Below are 17,027 nucleotides of genomic sequence, written 5' to 3' on the forward strand. Positions count from 1 at the left end.
TTCTGGCTTGGAGGAAAATATCAATGAGGCATATGACCCAAAGCAGGATTTCCATGTTCTAGAAGAGCAGGTGCACACACGTGTGTGCGTGCATGCGTGTGTGTGGACAATGTGTGTCTGCCTGTGTGTACAGCATCCCAGTGTTCTCCCACCCCAAAAGATAGATTAGAAGACAGAGAGAAAAGTCTTCTGTTCTTGTCCTGGGGGCTTCTCCTCACCAACCCAACAGACTGCACTTGGGAGAAAGGTTATGGGCAGGCCCCTTCCAAGCTGGATTTCAACAACATGGCCAGCTTCTGTTGAAACAGATCAGAAAGGGTCCACTCCAAGCGTGTATGTATTGTAGAGCTCCTCATGCTTCCAACTTCAGTGTCATTCACTTTCCAGAAGCAACCTACACCTCCTGTTTGCTATTGACACATCAAAAACTTTGATTTGCACCTGCTCCTGTCACCTTGATCATTCCCCAAATCATATTCTTCCTTCTGTGGCCTCCTTATCCATTTCCATAGGAACTGTAAATGTTACACTAGGAATGGTTTTGCTGTTTTATCTGTGTGTGTTTGCTCAGAAAATGGGCCTATTGATCTTTATTTGAGGTGGGGAAAAAATCTAAAAAGATGATTACTGGTCCTTTTATTTCTCTCTAGGCTTCCAGCGAGTAGTTTTCTTGCCTGGAATCCTCTGTACAGCTGGGAGAGGCTAGAACTGAGGTGCTGACAGCTTGTGTCGGAATTGCATGGTGTTTACTGTGCTGTGAGTTTATAACAGCCTTGTTTCCATACTGACAGCAAACGCCATATGGAGAGAAAAAAAATCTGTCAGATGAACCCTTAAGGGATCACAATATGGCACATGAAATCTCAAAATTGCTTTTGGAAAAGGTGGGGGTGGGGGGGTATCTTGCGTAAATCACATAAGCAGCATGGTGCTCTCTCCCATAATTGAGTAAAAATGGAATTTGACACAAGGTAATTTACTTTGGTTCTGTGTTTGTGCTGGGAAAAACTCTGGCTGATTGGGAAAGGATGCAAAGGTTCATTTTCCTCCCCTTAGGGGATCATGTTGAGTGGGAGGCAGCGGGCTGTATCTGCAGGGCATTATGCTAACAGGTGCAGGCTGCAGACCTGTCACAGGCCGCTGAGACCAGGTTCCCTACTGTGGCTGATGATCACACTCATCTAGCTTGACATTTTATTACTGTCACTTGAGATCTTGTCTGTTCACCCACACAGACTCCTGCTGACCTCTCCAATCTGAGTCCAAGCTCTCTGCGGGCTGAGACCACATCCCTAGGTACCTCTCCCCATCAGAACCTGGCACACACCGAAGCTAAATGCTTGTTGGAGTGGCTATTTGTGAACCATCTGTGCTGGGAGCGGTGGAGACTGCACCCACGGCTGAAGGGCAGAGTTTAGGCTGCGCTCCAGGGCTAGCTGGAGACACGAAACCATTTGGGAGTGGGCCAAGAGGGGACTTGGCAGGTTGCTCATCCACGCTGATCCAAATACTCACTCGGGAGAGAATGAAACATTTTAGAGTGTCTTCTTCTACATACCCTACTTAGACCTGGTGAATTCCTCCAAAAATAGTCCCTGCCCTCAGGCAGGTTACCCATGAAAGAAGTGGGCCTGACTGCGGCTCTTTCTGTTCCAGGAGTCCCTGTGAGGTGAATAAACGTCCAGGAAGGCAGGGCTGTCAGGTCTCCTCTCCCTGCCCACCTCCACTTGTCTGCCGGCTGCGTCCTCCGTGGGCTCTCGCTGCGTAGGGGGAAGGCAGTCTCGGCAGTCCTTGCTGACCAGTCATCCCCGAGAGCCCTGCTGGCATACCACGGAGCAGACAGTGTCTTTCCTGGAAGTTCTGGCAAAAGCCCTGGGAGGACTCCAGGGTCCCCACGGGTCACAGGCCCTGCCTGACCTGATTGGCTAGAACTGAGTCATGGCCACCCTTGAACCTGTCATTGTGGCCAGAGAGAGAGGCCTCTGATTGGCTATGACTGAGTTACATGTCCATCCTTGACCTTATCACTGTGGCCAGGAGACAGAGGCCTTTCGATTGGCTATGACTGAGCACATCCCCGTTTCTGTAGAATGGGAGGCATCAGCTCCCTTTTTAGATTCAGAGGCTTTGGTTGAATTGGTACAGACTGGGAGAAAGGAGATTCCCTAAAGAAAAGGGAGTTGGAACAGACCAAATTATCCCAACCGTAATGATGAGAAATGGGGTTTATTATGCGTCTCCTATGTGCCAGCGTCTGGCCTGAGTGCTGTCTATGTATTGCCTTGTTCATTCCTCAGGCCGGTCCTAGGAGCTAGGTCTGCTTACCATCCCCAGTTTACAGACTAGACAACTGAGGGGCAGTGTCAAGCCTGTTGCCCCAGGTCACACAGGCAGTGAGTGACCGGCTGGGATTTAAACGCAGGCGGTTTAGCTCCAGAATCCACACTCACAGCTACTGCGGGATCCTCCCTCCTGGCAAGCCATGGCTTTACCTCCTGTGGATAAGCGTTTTGGGACTAAGAATCAGAGTGAGTTTGTGTAGTGGTGTGTTCATATCCCTTGTTGCGTGGCACAGCTCAAGAGAAATCCTTTCTAGGGGGGTGGTATCCTAGCTCCTCTACACCAGGTAGACTGTAGTCATCCCTTCCTGCAAGTTGCTCTCCTTCCCAGGCTCTGTCACCCTCTTCCCTGTTTCCCATGAACTCACCCGACTGTGTCACGTGCAGCTGCAAAATTGGTGGCTTAGTGTTCCGTGCTCCAGAGAGCTCGAGGCCGCGTGTTTCAGTGATTCCTTTGAGTTTTTTCCTGGCCAGAGAAAACTTCTTGGAGAGGGTTTGGCATCATTGCAGAAAGGTCCAAAAGGGAAAAGGCCCCCATCCCAACTCCAACATGCCCTTCTGGTTTTCAGAGGAGAACTCAGAGGCCCAGAGAGGGGAAGTGAATTGCTTGAAGTAACACAGCAAATGGTCGGTTAGCACCGTGGTCTCTGGGCCTCTTGGTGGGAGTCTGCAGTATTTCCTCTTTAGAACCCTCTTGACTATTGAGTGGGTGAGCGCGGGTGACTTCCTGTCTCTGTGACTTCCTGTCTCTGTGCCTTTGGCGCCTAACTGGAAAAGGCAGGGTTTTCATAATTTTAAGCATCCTAAGACTGGGCTTTTCTCCAGTTGAGCAAAAATGATTTTTAAAAACTGTATCCATTGGGATGCTTTGAATTACAAGTAATTTCTTAAAATGCTCAAACTGGCCTAAACAAGGAGAATGTGTTATCTCATAAACAAGCTTTTCAGATGTGGTTTGAGCTACAGGAATGGTTGGATCCAGAGATTCATGACATCACCAGGGCACCAACATGATTTTCCCAGCTCTCACCTCCTTGATGTGTCAGCCTCACCCTCACAGCGGCTTCTCTTGTAGTGTCAAGAACACTGCTGAGGCACCTGGCCTCACACCCAGTACCATGACCTCCAGGGGAAGAAAGCACCTCTGCTCCAGTGTTCCCAGCCAGTCTGTGGTCCACTCTGATTCAACTGGCTTCCATTACAGACCTGCCACCCTTATCTAGCCACTGAAATCAGAGAACGTGATGTACTTAATGGTCACCAAGGAGACAGAATCACGGTCCCCAGAACTGCTGGCATGTCCATACAGAAATCAAAGCATTAGACTGGGGGCGTGGGGTGGGGAGTAGAGGCTGGGTCATACACTGACATCTCTCTGAGTCTACAGAGACCATGAAATGAAGAAGGGGTTCTGAGAGTTTGCCAGTCACCCTACTCCATCCATCTAGGGCTCTGAGCCCAGGTGTGGGAATGACAGAAAGGCCCTACCTGGCCTTCTCCTGGGTCTCACCACATTCTTCTTTTCTTGTCTCCAGACAGAGATTACTGCAGTTTATGTGACAAGCAGCCAATTGGGAGGCTGCTTTTCCGGCAGTTTTGTGAAACCAGGCCTGGGCTGGAGCGTTACATTCAGTTCCTGGACTCAGTGGTAAGTCCCTGCGCCTGGGGGATGGACCTTTGGTGCTCTGTGGTCAGTGATTGTTCTGGCTCAAAGCAAAAGACCTGGTGGTTTAGAAGAGTGAGGAATAAACTCACTGCTTACAAAGCTCCCAGTATAGACTTTGATTGGGAATGCAAAATTATCTTAGGATCTAAACTCATAGGTGACCTTGGGTGGGCCCCCTCCCCTCTGGACCTTAGTTGCTGTTGCTGTAAAGTGGAGCTCTGTCAGCGCTTTGATTCTGGAAGCCCGGGTTATTATGGGAGGCAGAGTCTGGGGAAGTTAGGCCTAGCTCTTGGATCTTGTGGCCCCTTCCTCCAGCTGAGAACCCATTTTATAGAGTTCCAAAGCTTTTGTGTGTTTGTACAGTTGTTTATTGTCTGCTTCCCCATTAGAATGTAAGCTCCCTGAGGGCAGGACCCTGGGCTTCCTGTTCACACCTGCCTCATTCAGTGCCCAGCATCTATGGGCACTCAATCAATGTCAAATGAAGTGCATGGCTGTCGAGTCGGTCTGACAGCAGATGGCTCCACTGGGCTCTGGCATGGGTGGTATGCCTAGCGCCATGGAGGCTTCCTTCAGATGTGCTTGTTGTGTGTTTAACAAATGCTGATTGATGGTAGGGACTTTTAAGACAGGCTGTGGGAAGTCAGGAGTTCCTCTGCACCTGCCCAGAAAGGCAGGGTACCTCAGTTCAGCCAACTGCCTTTGGGTTTCTATCTGAGGAAGGAGGACAAGAGGAAGAGGGGTGAGGAGTGGAGAGCAGTCATGACAGGAGTGAAGTCATCCAGGCCCCTCTCCCAGGGGCCGGGGCTGAGATGCTGCTGTTTCCTAAAGGCCCTCATGCCATCACTGGCTGCAGCCATCCTGACCTCCATCTCAGTTTGGGGGACAACCCTTTAGGGCTTAAGTCTCTGTATCTGCTTCAGGATCTCCACAGGGATCTCTAGACCCAAAACCAAATTGCCCACTGGACATCTCCACTGAAGTCACAAAGGCCCCCTTAAAGTCAATAAGTCCCAGATGCACTCAGCCCTCTCTCCCAGGTCCCCAAAGCTACCAGTCCTTGAGACATTACCTGTTCCAGTGACCGGCACCCTACAGTCACCCAAGCCTGAAATCTTTGCACTGTCTTTGATGGCTTCCTCTCCTTATCCTTCCCTAACCTGATCAAGGCTCATGTGCTTGGCTTCTTGACCCTGCCCAGGGCAGCTCCCTCCCCTCTGCAGACTGCTTTGGGCTTAAGGGAGCTCTGCCTTGGGCTTAGGGGAGGTTCTGCCTTGGGCTTCGGGCAGGCTCTTGGAGCCACTTATATGAGTGATTACAGTAGTTTTCAATCTTGGCTGGGCATTAGAAACACCTGGGGAGCCTTAGAAAAACACCAGAGCCTGAGCTGAAGCCCAGACCAATTAATTTGAATCTCTGGAGTTGGGACCTAGTATTTTTATAACTTTTTATTATGGAAAATTTCAAACTATAAAAAGTAAAAGTCGACAGAATAGCGTAATAAACCCCCAAGCACCCTTCACCCCACTTCAGCAAGTATGAACTCATGGCCAGTCTTCTTTCATCCATTCCTCCATCCTCTACTCTGTAACATTTTGTGCAAATTTCACCTATTATCTCATCTGTGAACTTTTCACTATGTATCTATGAATAAGAGTTCTTTAAAAAATGGTATTGTCACAGCTTAAAAATTCTTTGCTATCATCAAATGTTAGTATTCAGATTTCCAGTGTTCTCGTACATTTTATGTGTATTTGTTTGACTTGGTCTGGAGAAGGTCCACACATTGTGATTGGGTGATGTTTTCTTGACTCTAGGCTCCCCCATAACCACCCACCCCCACTTGTAATACATTTGTTGTTCCTACAGAAGAGTTTCACACAGTCTGAATTTTGTATTTTCATCCCCAAATGTCATTTCACAGGCTCCTCTATATTTCTTATACATTGCTAGAAACTTGTCCAAAGTCAGTTTCCCTTTCTGCGGGGTGGAGTGGGATTTGACTTCCTCCGTGGTTTCATATTCTTCCATCAGGGGGCATGTACCATCTGGCTGTCTTTCTTTTTGAAACAGTAGCAGCTATTGCTAGGCTGTACCTAAATCTGTACCTTAACAAGAGCTTGCAACAGGGCAGCAGTCTAATTCTGCCATTCCTTCTTCATTTGCCAGTGGAGACACTTCCTTTTGATGACCATTTGGCGACCCAGTGGTAAAGTTTATATCGGAAATGGTTGATTCTTTTCTTGCATTAATGTTTCTAAAATACCAAACTGGTTCTCTACCATCCTGCAGTAGCAGTAACTAATTAGAGTTTTTAACTTGTGGTTTTAAACATGTTGCGTGTGTATTGATGCACCATGGTCATTATCCTGATTGATGCTCGTGGTCTCATCACTGGCTAGTGGGGGCCTCTCCAGGTTGGCTTCTGAGTCCCTGGCTAGACTCCAGCAGTTATCAGTAGTCTCCTTGCTGTCTGGCATGACACAGGTTTCTGGGCTCATCTTGTACTAGATCCACTGTTTTTCAGAGGAGCTGTGGTTCCTTTTACGGGGACATAGTAGTTGTAGGCCACTGTTTGGCACAAGGGTTTATACCACTAGGCTGGCCACCGATTCTAGAATCTATTGGGGGTTTTTCAAATCTCCCACGGGTTTAATGTGTATCCAGAATTGGGAAATAATGACATCTAGGATAGAGTCCAGGTTCTAAGGCTAACTTAACTAGATCTTCCAGCATCAGTTCCTGCCCACCTTTTCACTCTTGGCCTTCTGGGGTCTTTCTTGAGCGCCGTATTCTGGCCCGACCACCCACTTCTGGCGTTTCTGACTTGCTAGGAGAGTTCAAGTCTCTTGGCCGTAGCTCCCTCAGGCCTCCCTGCCTGAAATCCTCCCCATGATCCCATTTGCCTGGCAGATACCTGCTTGTCCTTCTGTCCCATGTTCTCAGAGGCCCTCCCGATCTCCCTCTTCCTCTCTTTCCTGCTAGGCCCCTCTGCTGTGGGTGCTTGCTTCTCACATGCGCCTGAGCCACATTACTGCCCTGTGCTGGGAGAGGTGCACTGATGGAGAGTGCGGGCTCCAGAGACAGGATGCCAGGACAACGTGGCTCTGCCACCAGCTCTTGGTGAGACCATGGGCGGGTGTTTAACCCCTTGTGTGTCTCATGTCTTCATCTGTAGGTGGGGATATAGCCGTGTCTGATAATGGGAGAGGTGTTAGGTAGAGACTACATGAGTTCTTACTACTCAGAGCCATGCCTGGAGTAGCACTGAGGCTCAGTGAAGGTGGCCATTGAGAAGTCTGTGTGCCCGTTCCTCCACCAGCCAGAGCCTCTTGGTGGCACAGATGTGGCCCATGGTCTGTGAATCCTCAGCCCACAATTCTGCACCTAGCAGCTGGGTGATGCTCAGATTGGGCCTAGTGGAGGTTGGTGACTTGCCTGGAGTCACAGAGTGTGTGAGAGGCAGAGGTAGGCCCAGAACCCAGGTTTCCTGGCTCCCAGCCCAGGCTCCTTCCTCCACATTATGCTGCCCCTGAGGTCATGAGCATAATAAGCCAATGACAGGGAAGGTTGGAAGGTGAGGAATGGGCTGGAAAAAGAAGAACTGGAGCAGGTTAAAGGAGGTGGGGAGTGATGGGGAGGCTGGTTGTATCATGAAGTAGGGTAGTCAGCATAGGAGTCTTTGGAAAGGCGACATTTGATTGAGGACCAGGAGGAGCTGGGGGAGTTAGCCAAGCGAATACATGGTGAAAGGGCATGGCAGGCAGAGAACAGCCAGGACAAAGGCCTGCAGGCAAGAATGTCCATAGTTGGAGAGGAGGGAGGAAGGGCAGGGGGTAGGAGAGGAGTTGATCATGTAAGACTTTATGCCATCAGAGAACTTTGACTTTGAGTGAAATCAGGGAGCTACTGGAGGGTGTTTAACAGAGCAGTGGCATGGTCTGACTTGGGTTTTTATTTATTTTTATTTATTTTATTTTGTGTATGAGACAGGGTCTTGCTCTGTCATCTAGGCTGGAGTGCAAGGGCAGATTCATAGCTCATTGCAGACTCAACCTCCTGGGCTCAAGTGATCCTCCTGCCTTGGCCTCCCAAGTAGCTGTGAATACAGGTGTGTACCACCATACCCATCTGTGACTTAGGTTTTTAAAGGATTTCTCTGGCTCCCATGTTGGGATCAGGCTTTGAGGGCCAGAGGTGGGAGCAGGGAGATCTGCTAGGAGGCTGTTGTAGTAATCCGGGTGAGAGCAGCTGGTGGCTCAAGCCAGCATGGTAGCCCCTGGAAGTGGTGAGAAGTGGTTGGATTTGAGACTTGTGTGGAAGGCAGAGTTAACAGTATATTCTCTGATGGATTGGGGATGAGAGAAGAGTTAAGGAAGATTTCAAAGTTTTGACCTGAGCAAATGGAAAGATGGAGTAAGGATAAGGCTGCAGGAGGGTCACCTTGTGGCAGGATCAAGAGCTCCAATTTAGACACACGCAGCTTGGGATGTCCACCAGATGCCCAAGTGGAGATGCTCCAGGGGACGTGGGTATTCAGGTCTGGCGTCACGAGAAAGGTCTCGAGGTGGAAAAGGAAACTTGGGAGTTTTCAACTTTTTAAAATTTTTGTTTTTGAGACAGTGTCTTATTCTGTTGTCTAGGCTAGAGTGCAGTGGTGTGATATCAGGTCACCGCAACCACCACCTCCCGGGCTCAGGTGATCTTCCCGCCTCAGCCTCCCAAGTATTTGGGACTACAGGTACATGCCACCATGCACGGCTAATTTTTGTATTTTTCGTAGAGACAGGGTTTTGCCATCTTTCCCTGGCTGGTCTTAAACTCCTGGGCTCAAGCAATCTGCCTTTATTGGCCTCTCAAAGTGCTGGGATTACAGGCATGAGCCTCTGTGCCCAGCCTGGGAGTTGTCAACATATATATAACTGGCTTTAGAGCCCTGGGCTGGAGGAGCTCACTGAGGATATAAATACACTTGGATGGAGAAGCAGTGAACAAAAGACACCCAGACCAAGGGCTGCTCCCCATTTGGAAAAGAGGAGGTGGCAGCAGCTTTGGGAGCCATCTAGAGAGTTGATGAGGCAGAGCAGGGTGAGGCTAAGCCTAGGAGCTGGTGGAATTTTCCAGCCATGTGTTTTGTTAGACACTTATAGTCAGTTTGAAAAGGGGGAAAAAAATCCAATGGATGCCCATTTTCATTCTGGTCATGCCGTCGTTCCCCCTCTCTGGGCCTGTACCAAGAGCTGTTTTTTGGAAAGGAAATGTGAGTCTGGCTCCCTGTGTCAGCGCGTCAAATACTCTTCACATCTGCCCTAATGAAGCCGCCACTCAGGAGAGGCCGACTCCATCCCCTCCGCGTTTTCATCTGCATCCCTGGGAATTAGCGAGACTTTTTCATCGCCCATCTTGACGTCAAATGACCAGCCTCTGGAACACCTCTTTTACGCACGGAGACTTTATTGAGTTTTCCAGGGCTGGCATAACTTCTCGTCTAAAATCCGTTTTTTCTTCCATCCCGACTGGAACCCAGAGGAGGGAGGAGGTGGTGGTGTCCGTCCTTGGCGTTGCCGTAGCGCCCAGGTGCTGCCTGACTCAGCCGGTGCCATCCACGCCATTCCCATCTCTCTGTTGCATTTCTACCAAGCGGAGCTTTTAAAAATAACCTGTCCTCATTGGACTCTGTTGTAGTCCCTGGGAAAGACTCCTCTCCTGCACAGTTTTTTGTTGTTTTTTTTTTTAATTTGAGACAGTCTTGCTCTGTTGTCCAGGCTGGAGTGCAGTGGCACAATCTCAGTGCATTATAACCTCTGCCTTCTAGGTTCAAGTGATTCTCCTGCCTCAGCCTCCTGAGTAGCTGGGATTAGTAGGTGGGCACCTGCTAATTTTTATATTTTTAGTAGAGATTGGGTTTCACTATGTTGGCCGGGCTGGTCTTGAACTCATGACCTCAAGTTATCCGCCTACCTCAGCCTCCCAGAGTGCTGGAGTTACAGGCACGAGCCACCGCGCCCGGCCTCCTGTACAATCTTAATGTCTGCATTTCTCAAGTCAAGTGGAAGGACTGCAGCCATTTTTAAAGAGGGCCTGGTTGATCTGGGCAGCAGAACTGTTTGTGCGTCATTTGCTAGACTGCTGGGGGAGTTAGGCCTTTGGTGTTGATTGTCAAGGGTCTTCCAGGAACCTGAGAAAGACCCTTCTCCTGCCACTGCCAGTTGCCCTCTCAGTGAGAAATGAAGTCAGTGACCTAAGCCAAGACTAGGTCTGGTCTGTAGAGGGCAAAGAGTTTGCCCAGCTGGTCAGGGGATTGAAGAGGGTCCAGGCTAGTGTCAGACCCACAGACCAAGAGGGTCTCGGGCATCTTTGAGACTGCTGGACTTCTCTCTAACTTGTTCCCTGGGAGCCTTGACCCTATGCTGGCTCATTTGAAACCATCTTCTCTTCACACTTGGGCGAGACTTAACGTCTTCAGGTCTCTTCTCTTTGGGATTGGGGGAGGTTTGGCAGATACAGAACCAGATCCACCCAATGCATGTTTATGGGGTGGCTCTGTGTGCCAGGCCCTGTTCTAGCAGTTGGGAGAATACAATGAACAGGAGAACTAAGTTCCTGCCCTCGTGCAGCTTGCTTTTTGGTTAAATGAAAGACTGAAAAAAAAAAAAAAGACTTTTTTTCCAAGAGATGGAGATTCACTTTATTGTCCAGCCTGGAGTGCAGTGGTATGATCATAGCTTACCATAGCCTCAAACTCCTGGGCCCAAGTGAATCATCCCACCTCAGCCCCCTGAGTAGCTGGGGCAAGGGCACAGGCCATGTCACCTGGCTGTTAAATTTTTTTTTTTTTTTAAGAGATGGGATCTCACTGTATTGCCCAGGATGGTCTTGAACTTCTGGCCTCAAGTGATCCTTCCACCCGCCCAAAGTGCTGGATTATAGGCATGAGCCACCGCACCCAGCCAAAGAAAATTTTGAAGTGAATTAAGCAACTCCAGCTACAAGTTAAAATATCTGTTCAGTATTAGCTTTGGGATTTTTGTTTCTGTTCTTTTTTGAGACAGAGTCTCACTCTGTCACCCAGGCTGGAGTACAGTGGTGTGATCTCAACCAACTGCAACCTCCACCTCCTGGGTTTAAGCAATTCTCATGCCTTGGCCACCCTAGTAGCTGAGATTACAGGTGTGCACCACCATGCCCAGCTAATTTTTATATATTTTGGTAGAGATGGTGTTTCATCAGCTGGTCAGGCTCATCTTGAACTTCTGACCTCAAGTGATCTGCCCGCCTTGGCCTCCCAAAGTGCTGGGATTACAAGCATGAGCCACTGAGCCCCACACGGTATTAGTTATTATATCAAAACATAGCGGCTTGAAACAACAGTCAGCCTTTATTATCTGATGGTTTTGTGGGTCAAGAATTTGGGCATGGCTTAATGAGCTGCTATTGGCCTAAGGTCTCTCATGAGGTGAGACATCAAGATGTTGGCTGGGCTGAAGTCTTGACCATGCTGGAGGATCCACATCAGCAGTTACTCGCATGCCTGGCAGGTTGGTACTGTCTGTTGGGAGGAGGGAGCCTCTTCATGGGATTGCTTGAGTGCCCTCACAACATGGCTGGCTTTCTCTAGAGCAAGCGATCCAAGAGAGGGTGGTAGGAGCTGCAGTGCCCTCTGTGACCTCTCCTTAGAGCATCCACACTATTTCCCTAGTATTATACGGGTGACACTGGTTAGCCCTATTTCATATGGAAAAAGACTTTCCAAGAGCATGGATGTCAGGCCACCTTGAAGGCAGGCGACTACAAATATGAGGTTACAACAAATGAAATCTCATATAGGAAATGCTAAGAGGCATTCTTTTTTTTTGAGACGGAGTTTCGCTCGTTACCCAGGCTGGAGTGCAATGGCGCGATCTCGGTTCACCACAACCTCCGCCTCCTGGGTTCAGGCAATTCTCCTGCTAAGAGGCATTCCTAACTGCTCAGTAGCCTTGACTGTAGGAGATGACATAACATTTGTGGGCTATCACCTGGCTTTACATGTGCCTGATCATCTGAAATTTTATTGTGAAATGATCCACTCTGCCTCACTGGGGGCTAAGTATTCTGCTTCTCTTGTTTGTGAGAATCCAAAGAATATTTGTCTTTGTCTTTCTCTCACTGCTGTGATTCCTCAAAATGGGGAGAGTGGAGGGTGCTAATAGTTTTTCAGATCCACATAGAGACTGTCAGAATAGCCAGGAAGCCAGATCCTGGGAGCAGGGCGGTCTTGAAAAAGTGCCACTTCTAAAATGGGTTTATATAGTGCACATCTGCGGATCATCCAGTCTCCTGGGTTCACCACCCATATTTCCAAATAACATGGTTGTCCTAGAAGCTACCATGTTCTTAATGATGTCACCCCCAAACTGCAGTTGACTGGAGCAGGAGGGAGTCTGTGAGCCAAGGCGGGCCAGCGAGTCCTTTCCGTGGAATTGATGGCCTCAAAGGGACTCTGCTAGAGAAAGCTTAACATAAAAAAAACCCTAGGAACTGTGTCTGCCCTGTTTCCTATGCTGGAACAAGCCAGTTAGCACCAAGAGATGATGAGCAACACACACACTGTCTCTCTCTCACACACACACACACACACACACAAACACACAAACACATACACACACGGATGATGGGGGTTCCAGAGTGCTTGTGTCCCTGGTTTCTGGGCTCCGTGCCCAGATGCTTTTCTGTTCTCCTCACCATTTGGTTGTTCAGCTCATCCTCATATTTCAGGAGCCAGGAGCTTACAGTTTTGCTGAACTAGGTTAGACTGGGATTCTTTTCACTTAGAACAAAAAGAGTAATGGGGAAAGTTAAAGATCTTCCCTGGTAGCCTTTGGATCCTTGGCTGGATGCAGGGACAGAGAGACAATTCTGAGAGGGAAGAAGGAAAAGCAGCTGTGGTGGGGGCGAGGGTGGGGGAACCACTCAGGGCTGAGCTCTCAGGAGAAGAGTCATGGGGCAGACAGGAAGCGGGATGGCAAAGCCCCTCTGTATTAATCCATTTTCAGGCTGCTGATAAGACATACCCAAGACTGGGCAGTTTACAAAAGAAAGAGGTTTAATGGACTCACAGTCATGGTGGAAGGCAAAAGGCACATCTCACATGGTGGCAGACAAGAGACGAGAGCATGTACAGCGGAACTACCCTTTATAAAACCCTCAGATGGGGCCGGGCACCTGTAATCCCAGCACTTTGGAAGGCCGAGACAGGCGGATCACAAAGTCAGGAGTTTGAGACCAGCCTGGCCAATATGGTAAAACCCCAACTGTACTAAAAATACAAAGATTAGCTGGGCACAGTGGTACGTGCCTATAGTCCCAGCTATTCAGGAGGGTGAGGTAGGAGAATCGCTTGAACCCGGCAGGCGGAGGTTGCAGTGAGCTGAGATGGTGCCACTGCACTCTAGCCTGGGAAACAGAGCAAGACTCTATCTTAAAAAAAAAAAAAATCAGATCTTGTGAGACTTATTCACTATCACGAGAACAGCGCAGGAAAGACCCGCCCTTGTGATTCAGTCACTTCCCACTGGGTCCTTCCTACAACACGTGAGAATTATGGGATCTACAATTCAAGGTGAGATCTGTGTGGGGACACAGCCAAACCATATCACTGTTTGCCACCAGGGAGTTTATCACTTCCCCTGACGAGGGGGTGGGCTTCTCCACTTCCCCAGAGAGAGGTGAGCCTTCCCCCTTCCCCTGAGAGAGGCCAGCCTGTCCCCCCCACCACAGGCAGAGCTGTAGCCCCCCTTCCCTCCTGCCTTCTATTCAGTATCTGCCTCTGGCCAGGCCACAATTCATAAGTTGGTGGCTGTGGTACCTCAGGAAATCGGGGTCACTCTCACCACTCTCATTCTTTACCCATTGTGGAAAGGAATCCATTTTTCCCTCCCTTCTTTGGTTCCATCCCATCTGTTGCCCTAAGATGGGCCAGTGAATCCTGACAGGCCGGAGAGGGACACTCAGATGGGAGCCAGAGAGTAGTGAACACTTTGTCTGCCCAGCGGGCAAAAGCTCTGGGGTTGACCGGGTCCGTCTGACCCTGAGGCCTCTGGGGGACACCTCCTTCATGCACTGCTCTCCATTCTCACCAGGGAGCAGAAAGGAAGCAAGGTCAGTGCCCACCCACCTGAAGCACAGTGCCAGACATCAGCCAGGTCCTAGCAGGAAACGGATGGTCCGCCCAATGCGTGAATGGAGGACTTCAATGAAGACCTGTTTACAAAGCATGAGCCGGGAAGGGCAATCGGTAGCTGCTGATGCGGCACCTCTGAGCCTCCACCGCCTCCTAACCTGCAGGGCTGAGGAAAGGGACTGATGCAGGACCGTGGGAGAAGGCCGCCCACAGGAGTCGGGTCTGGAAAAGAGGGTTCAGGAGCCTGTGGTGCCCAGACAGGGATGGAGCCAGCAGAAAACCACCCCACCTAACACTCCATCCCCACAGCCAGGTGGGAAAGGGCTAGAGGGGCTCTGGAGGGGCAGCCCATGCAGTCAGCACAGACGGAAAGCTGGGGCCTAGGGGGTGGATCCAGGTGTTTCTCCAGCGGGGTGCGTGGTGAGCAGTGTGCTGACTAGGCGTGTCACTTGTCCCTGCCTCAAGGACTCTGGAAAAGCTGACCACATCGATAATTACAGAAGCTGGAGGTGGCAAGACCTCATGGCATCTCTGACTTCATCTTCCTGTCAGGGCCAGAGAAGGTCTCCTGGTAGAATGAGGTGACATCTAAAGTTAGTCCAAGGCCAGGAGGAATTCAGCCCAGACTGCCCTCTCTAAACGAGGGCTGGCTTCTTTGAAAAACGTGGCAAGTTCTAAAAATCATCTGAAGGATGTGTGTCTTCATAGCCAGGAGATATTTTCCCTGGCATATTCTGAGATTGATGATGTAATTAGGGCAGGCCGAGAGAACAAAGTATGAGGGTTATAAACTAAGATGCACGTAGATGTTTCTACTTTTTGGCAGGCAGAGATGTAGAAGTAATTCTTTGCTCCTTAAGCTCAGTGTAATAGTCTGCATTAACTGTTAGAGCTCCATCTCCCCGCAGAGGCCACCCCTGTGTTTGGCATAAATCACAACATAGAGAGCAGCTTATTCAGTGGTGTCTTCCCCCTTGGCACCTGGCACATATCTGAAAAGAGAACTATTCCCCATGTGGATTGTCGTGGGTGCTCCCTGGTACCCTGGCTGTTAAAACTGAGCCCTGGGCAGGGAGAGAGCTTTAAATGGTTGGAACAGCAAAGGTGCCTGTGTGAGTCCCTTCTGTTTTGGGAAGGGACTCTCTTGCAGATGGAGGTCACAAGGGCATTCTTTGCATATGGTTTACTTTTCTTTTCACTGAAGTCATTGGCTGCTATTTCCTGAGCTACATCTAATTGTAAAACTCTGGTTTGTTGGCACAAATTCTTACTTGCTGCTTACGTTTGCTGGGTTAAGCTGGTTTCAGCTTTGTCCCACCACCTGGGCAAGGGTGTTCTCAGAGCTGTGGTTTCCAGAGTGGCCCCAGCCTTGTGGAGTGTGATCTGCCTTGAGCTCAGCCCATCCAGGGGAGACACCATGGTGCCTTCCCTCTGTAGGCGGCCTCTCAGGACTCCCCTCATGGGGTCACTGTGGAGACATGGCCTGTCACTAGGTGTCTTAATCAGTGCGGAAAGCCCAGCTGGAGGCCTTCCATCTGTGTTCCACCTCCCAACACAAATGCTCTTCAAGTGGTGGCCTGGCATGGACTCTTTGGAGAAAGGCCTTTTGATCTCGGTGGGGGAGGCCTGTCCCCGAGTGCTCCTGCCGCCCCCTGTGGACCTGCGCACCTATCCACCAGTGGGGCTTCTGTGGAGGCAGCTGACCTGAAAGGGGTGCTATTTTTTTTAATGCGGCTTTTAGTACCCAGAGCAAGAATATTTTTAGCTGGTTATTGAGGCTGATTAGTGAGCCCCAGGTCTCCATTTGGTTAAATAGAGCCACCTTCACAGATGTATTTTGGGACAGTGTGAATCTAGTGTTCTGGATGCAATAGACTGCTGTGTCTATTTGGTGCCCCAAATGATGGCCGGCCATTTGCCCAAGGCCTGGGTCCTGCATAGCAGTCTAGCTACATTCCCATGGTGCTAGACCAATGGTGGGCTTTCCAGGGGCAGCAGGACCCCTGGGTGCTTCTCATTCTGGAAAACAGCAGGCAGCTGGCTCTAGAGGGCCCAGCCACCTTAGAGACGCCACTGCGGCCCTGTCACTTGCAAGCTGTACTGTATTGGAACTTCTCAGAGCCTTTGTTTCTTCATCTGCAAATTGGGAATAATAATACCTACCATGTAGCTATACTAATAATACCCTGCCATGTAGCGTGAGCCTGGAATCAGCACTCCATATGGGGTGTGTGTGTCTGTGTGTGGGGAGGGTGAGTCTGTGGGTGTGTTTGTGTGGGTGGGTATCTGTGGGTGTGTCTCTGTTGGGTGTTTGTGTGTGGGTGTCTGTGTGTGGGTGTGCGTGTGTATCTGTGTATGGATGTGTGTTTGTGTCTGTCTTTGGGTATGTGGGTGTGTGGGTGTCTGTATGGGTATGTGTGTGTCTGTGTGTGGGGGTGTGGGTATCTGTGTGGGTGCATGTGTGAGTATGTGGATGTGTATATCTATATGTCTGTGTGTGTGCATGTGTGTATGTGTACACATGCACACTGAGGTTTAGGGGATTGTCAGGGAGCACAGAGGGAGAAAATAACAGGAAAACATCTAGAAGAAAGAGTCACCTTCAAGCATCTCAGAAATTCATCCATCAAGTCAAATCATCAAGAAATCCCCAGTCCCTCAAGGCTCATCTTGATGTGGAAGAGGAATTGGCCTCTGGGGAGAGAGGCTGTGACCAGGCGGCCCAGTGGGAATCCCGAGGCCAGCACGCCAGTCTGGCAGCTGTGACCTTGGGCAAGTCCCTGACTTCTCTGAGCCTCTGTGTCCAGCCCTATTAAATGAGGAGTGGGATTCCTTACAGAATCACCACCCTACATCCCTG

General features: G+C 49.8%; 1 protein-coding gene across 5 annotated transcripts in view; it reads left to right on the plus strand.

Moving 5' to 3' along the window:
* GRK5 (G protein-coupled receptor kinase 5) overlaps positions 1-17,027 on the plus strand; it is a 241,360-nt gene that overhangs the window by 165,789 nt on the left and 58,544 nt on the right. For 4 of the 5 annotated variants that reach the window (XM_032281798.1, XM_032281799.1, XM_032281801.1 and 1 more), the window contains exon 3: positions 3,875-3,987. The exons of the other annotated variant lie outside the window; for it this stretch is intronic. In XM_032281798.1, coding sequence (XP_032137689.1) covers positions 3,875-3,987 — 113 coding nt within the window. The remainder of the gene's footprint in view (positions 1-3,874; positions 3,988-17,027) is intronic. 5 annotated transcript variants of the gene reach the window in all.

The sequence above is a fragment of the Sapajus apella genome, unplaced genomic scaffold (genome assembly GCF_009761245.1).
Source record: "Sapajus apella isolate SASKATOON/1434 unplaced genomic scaffold, GSC_monkey_1.0 scaffold13, whole genome shotgun sequence".
In the NCBI taxonomy this organism is placed as follows: domain Eukaryota; kingdom Metazoa; phylum Chordata; class Mammalia; order Primates; family Cebidae; genus Sapajus; species Sapajus apella.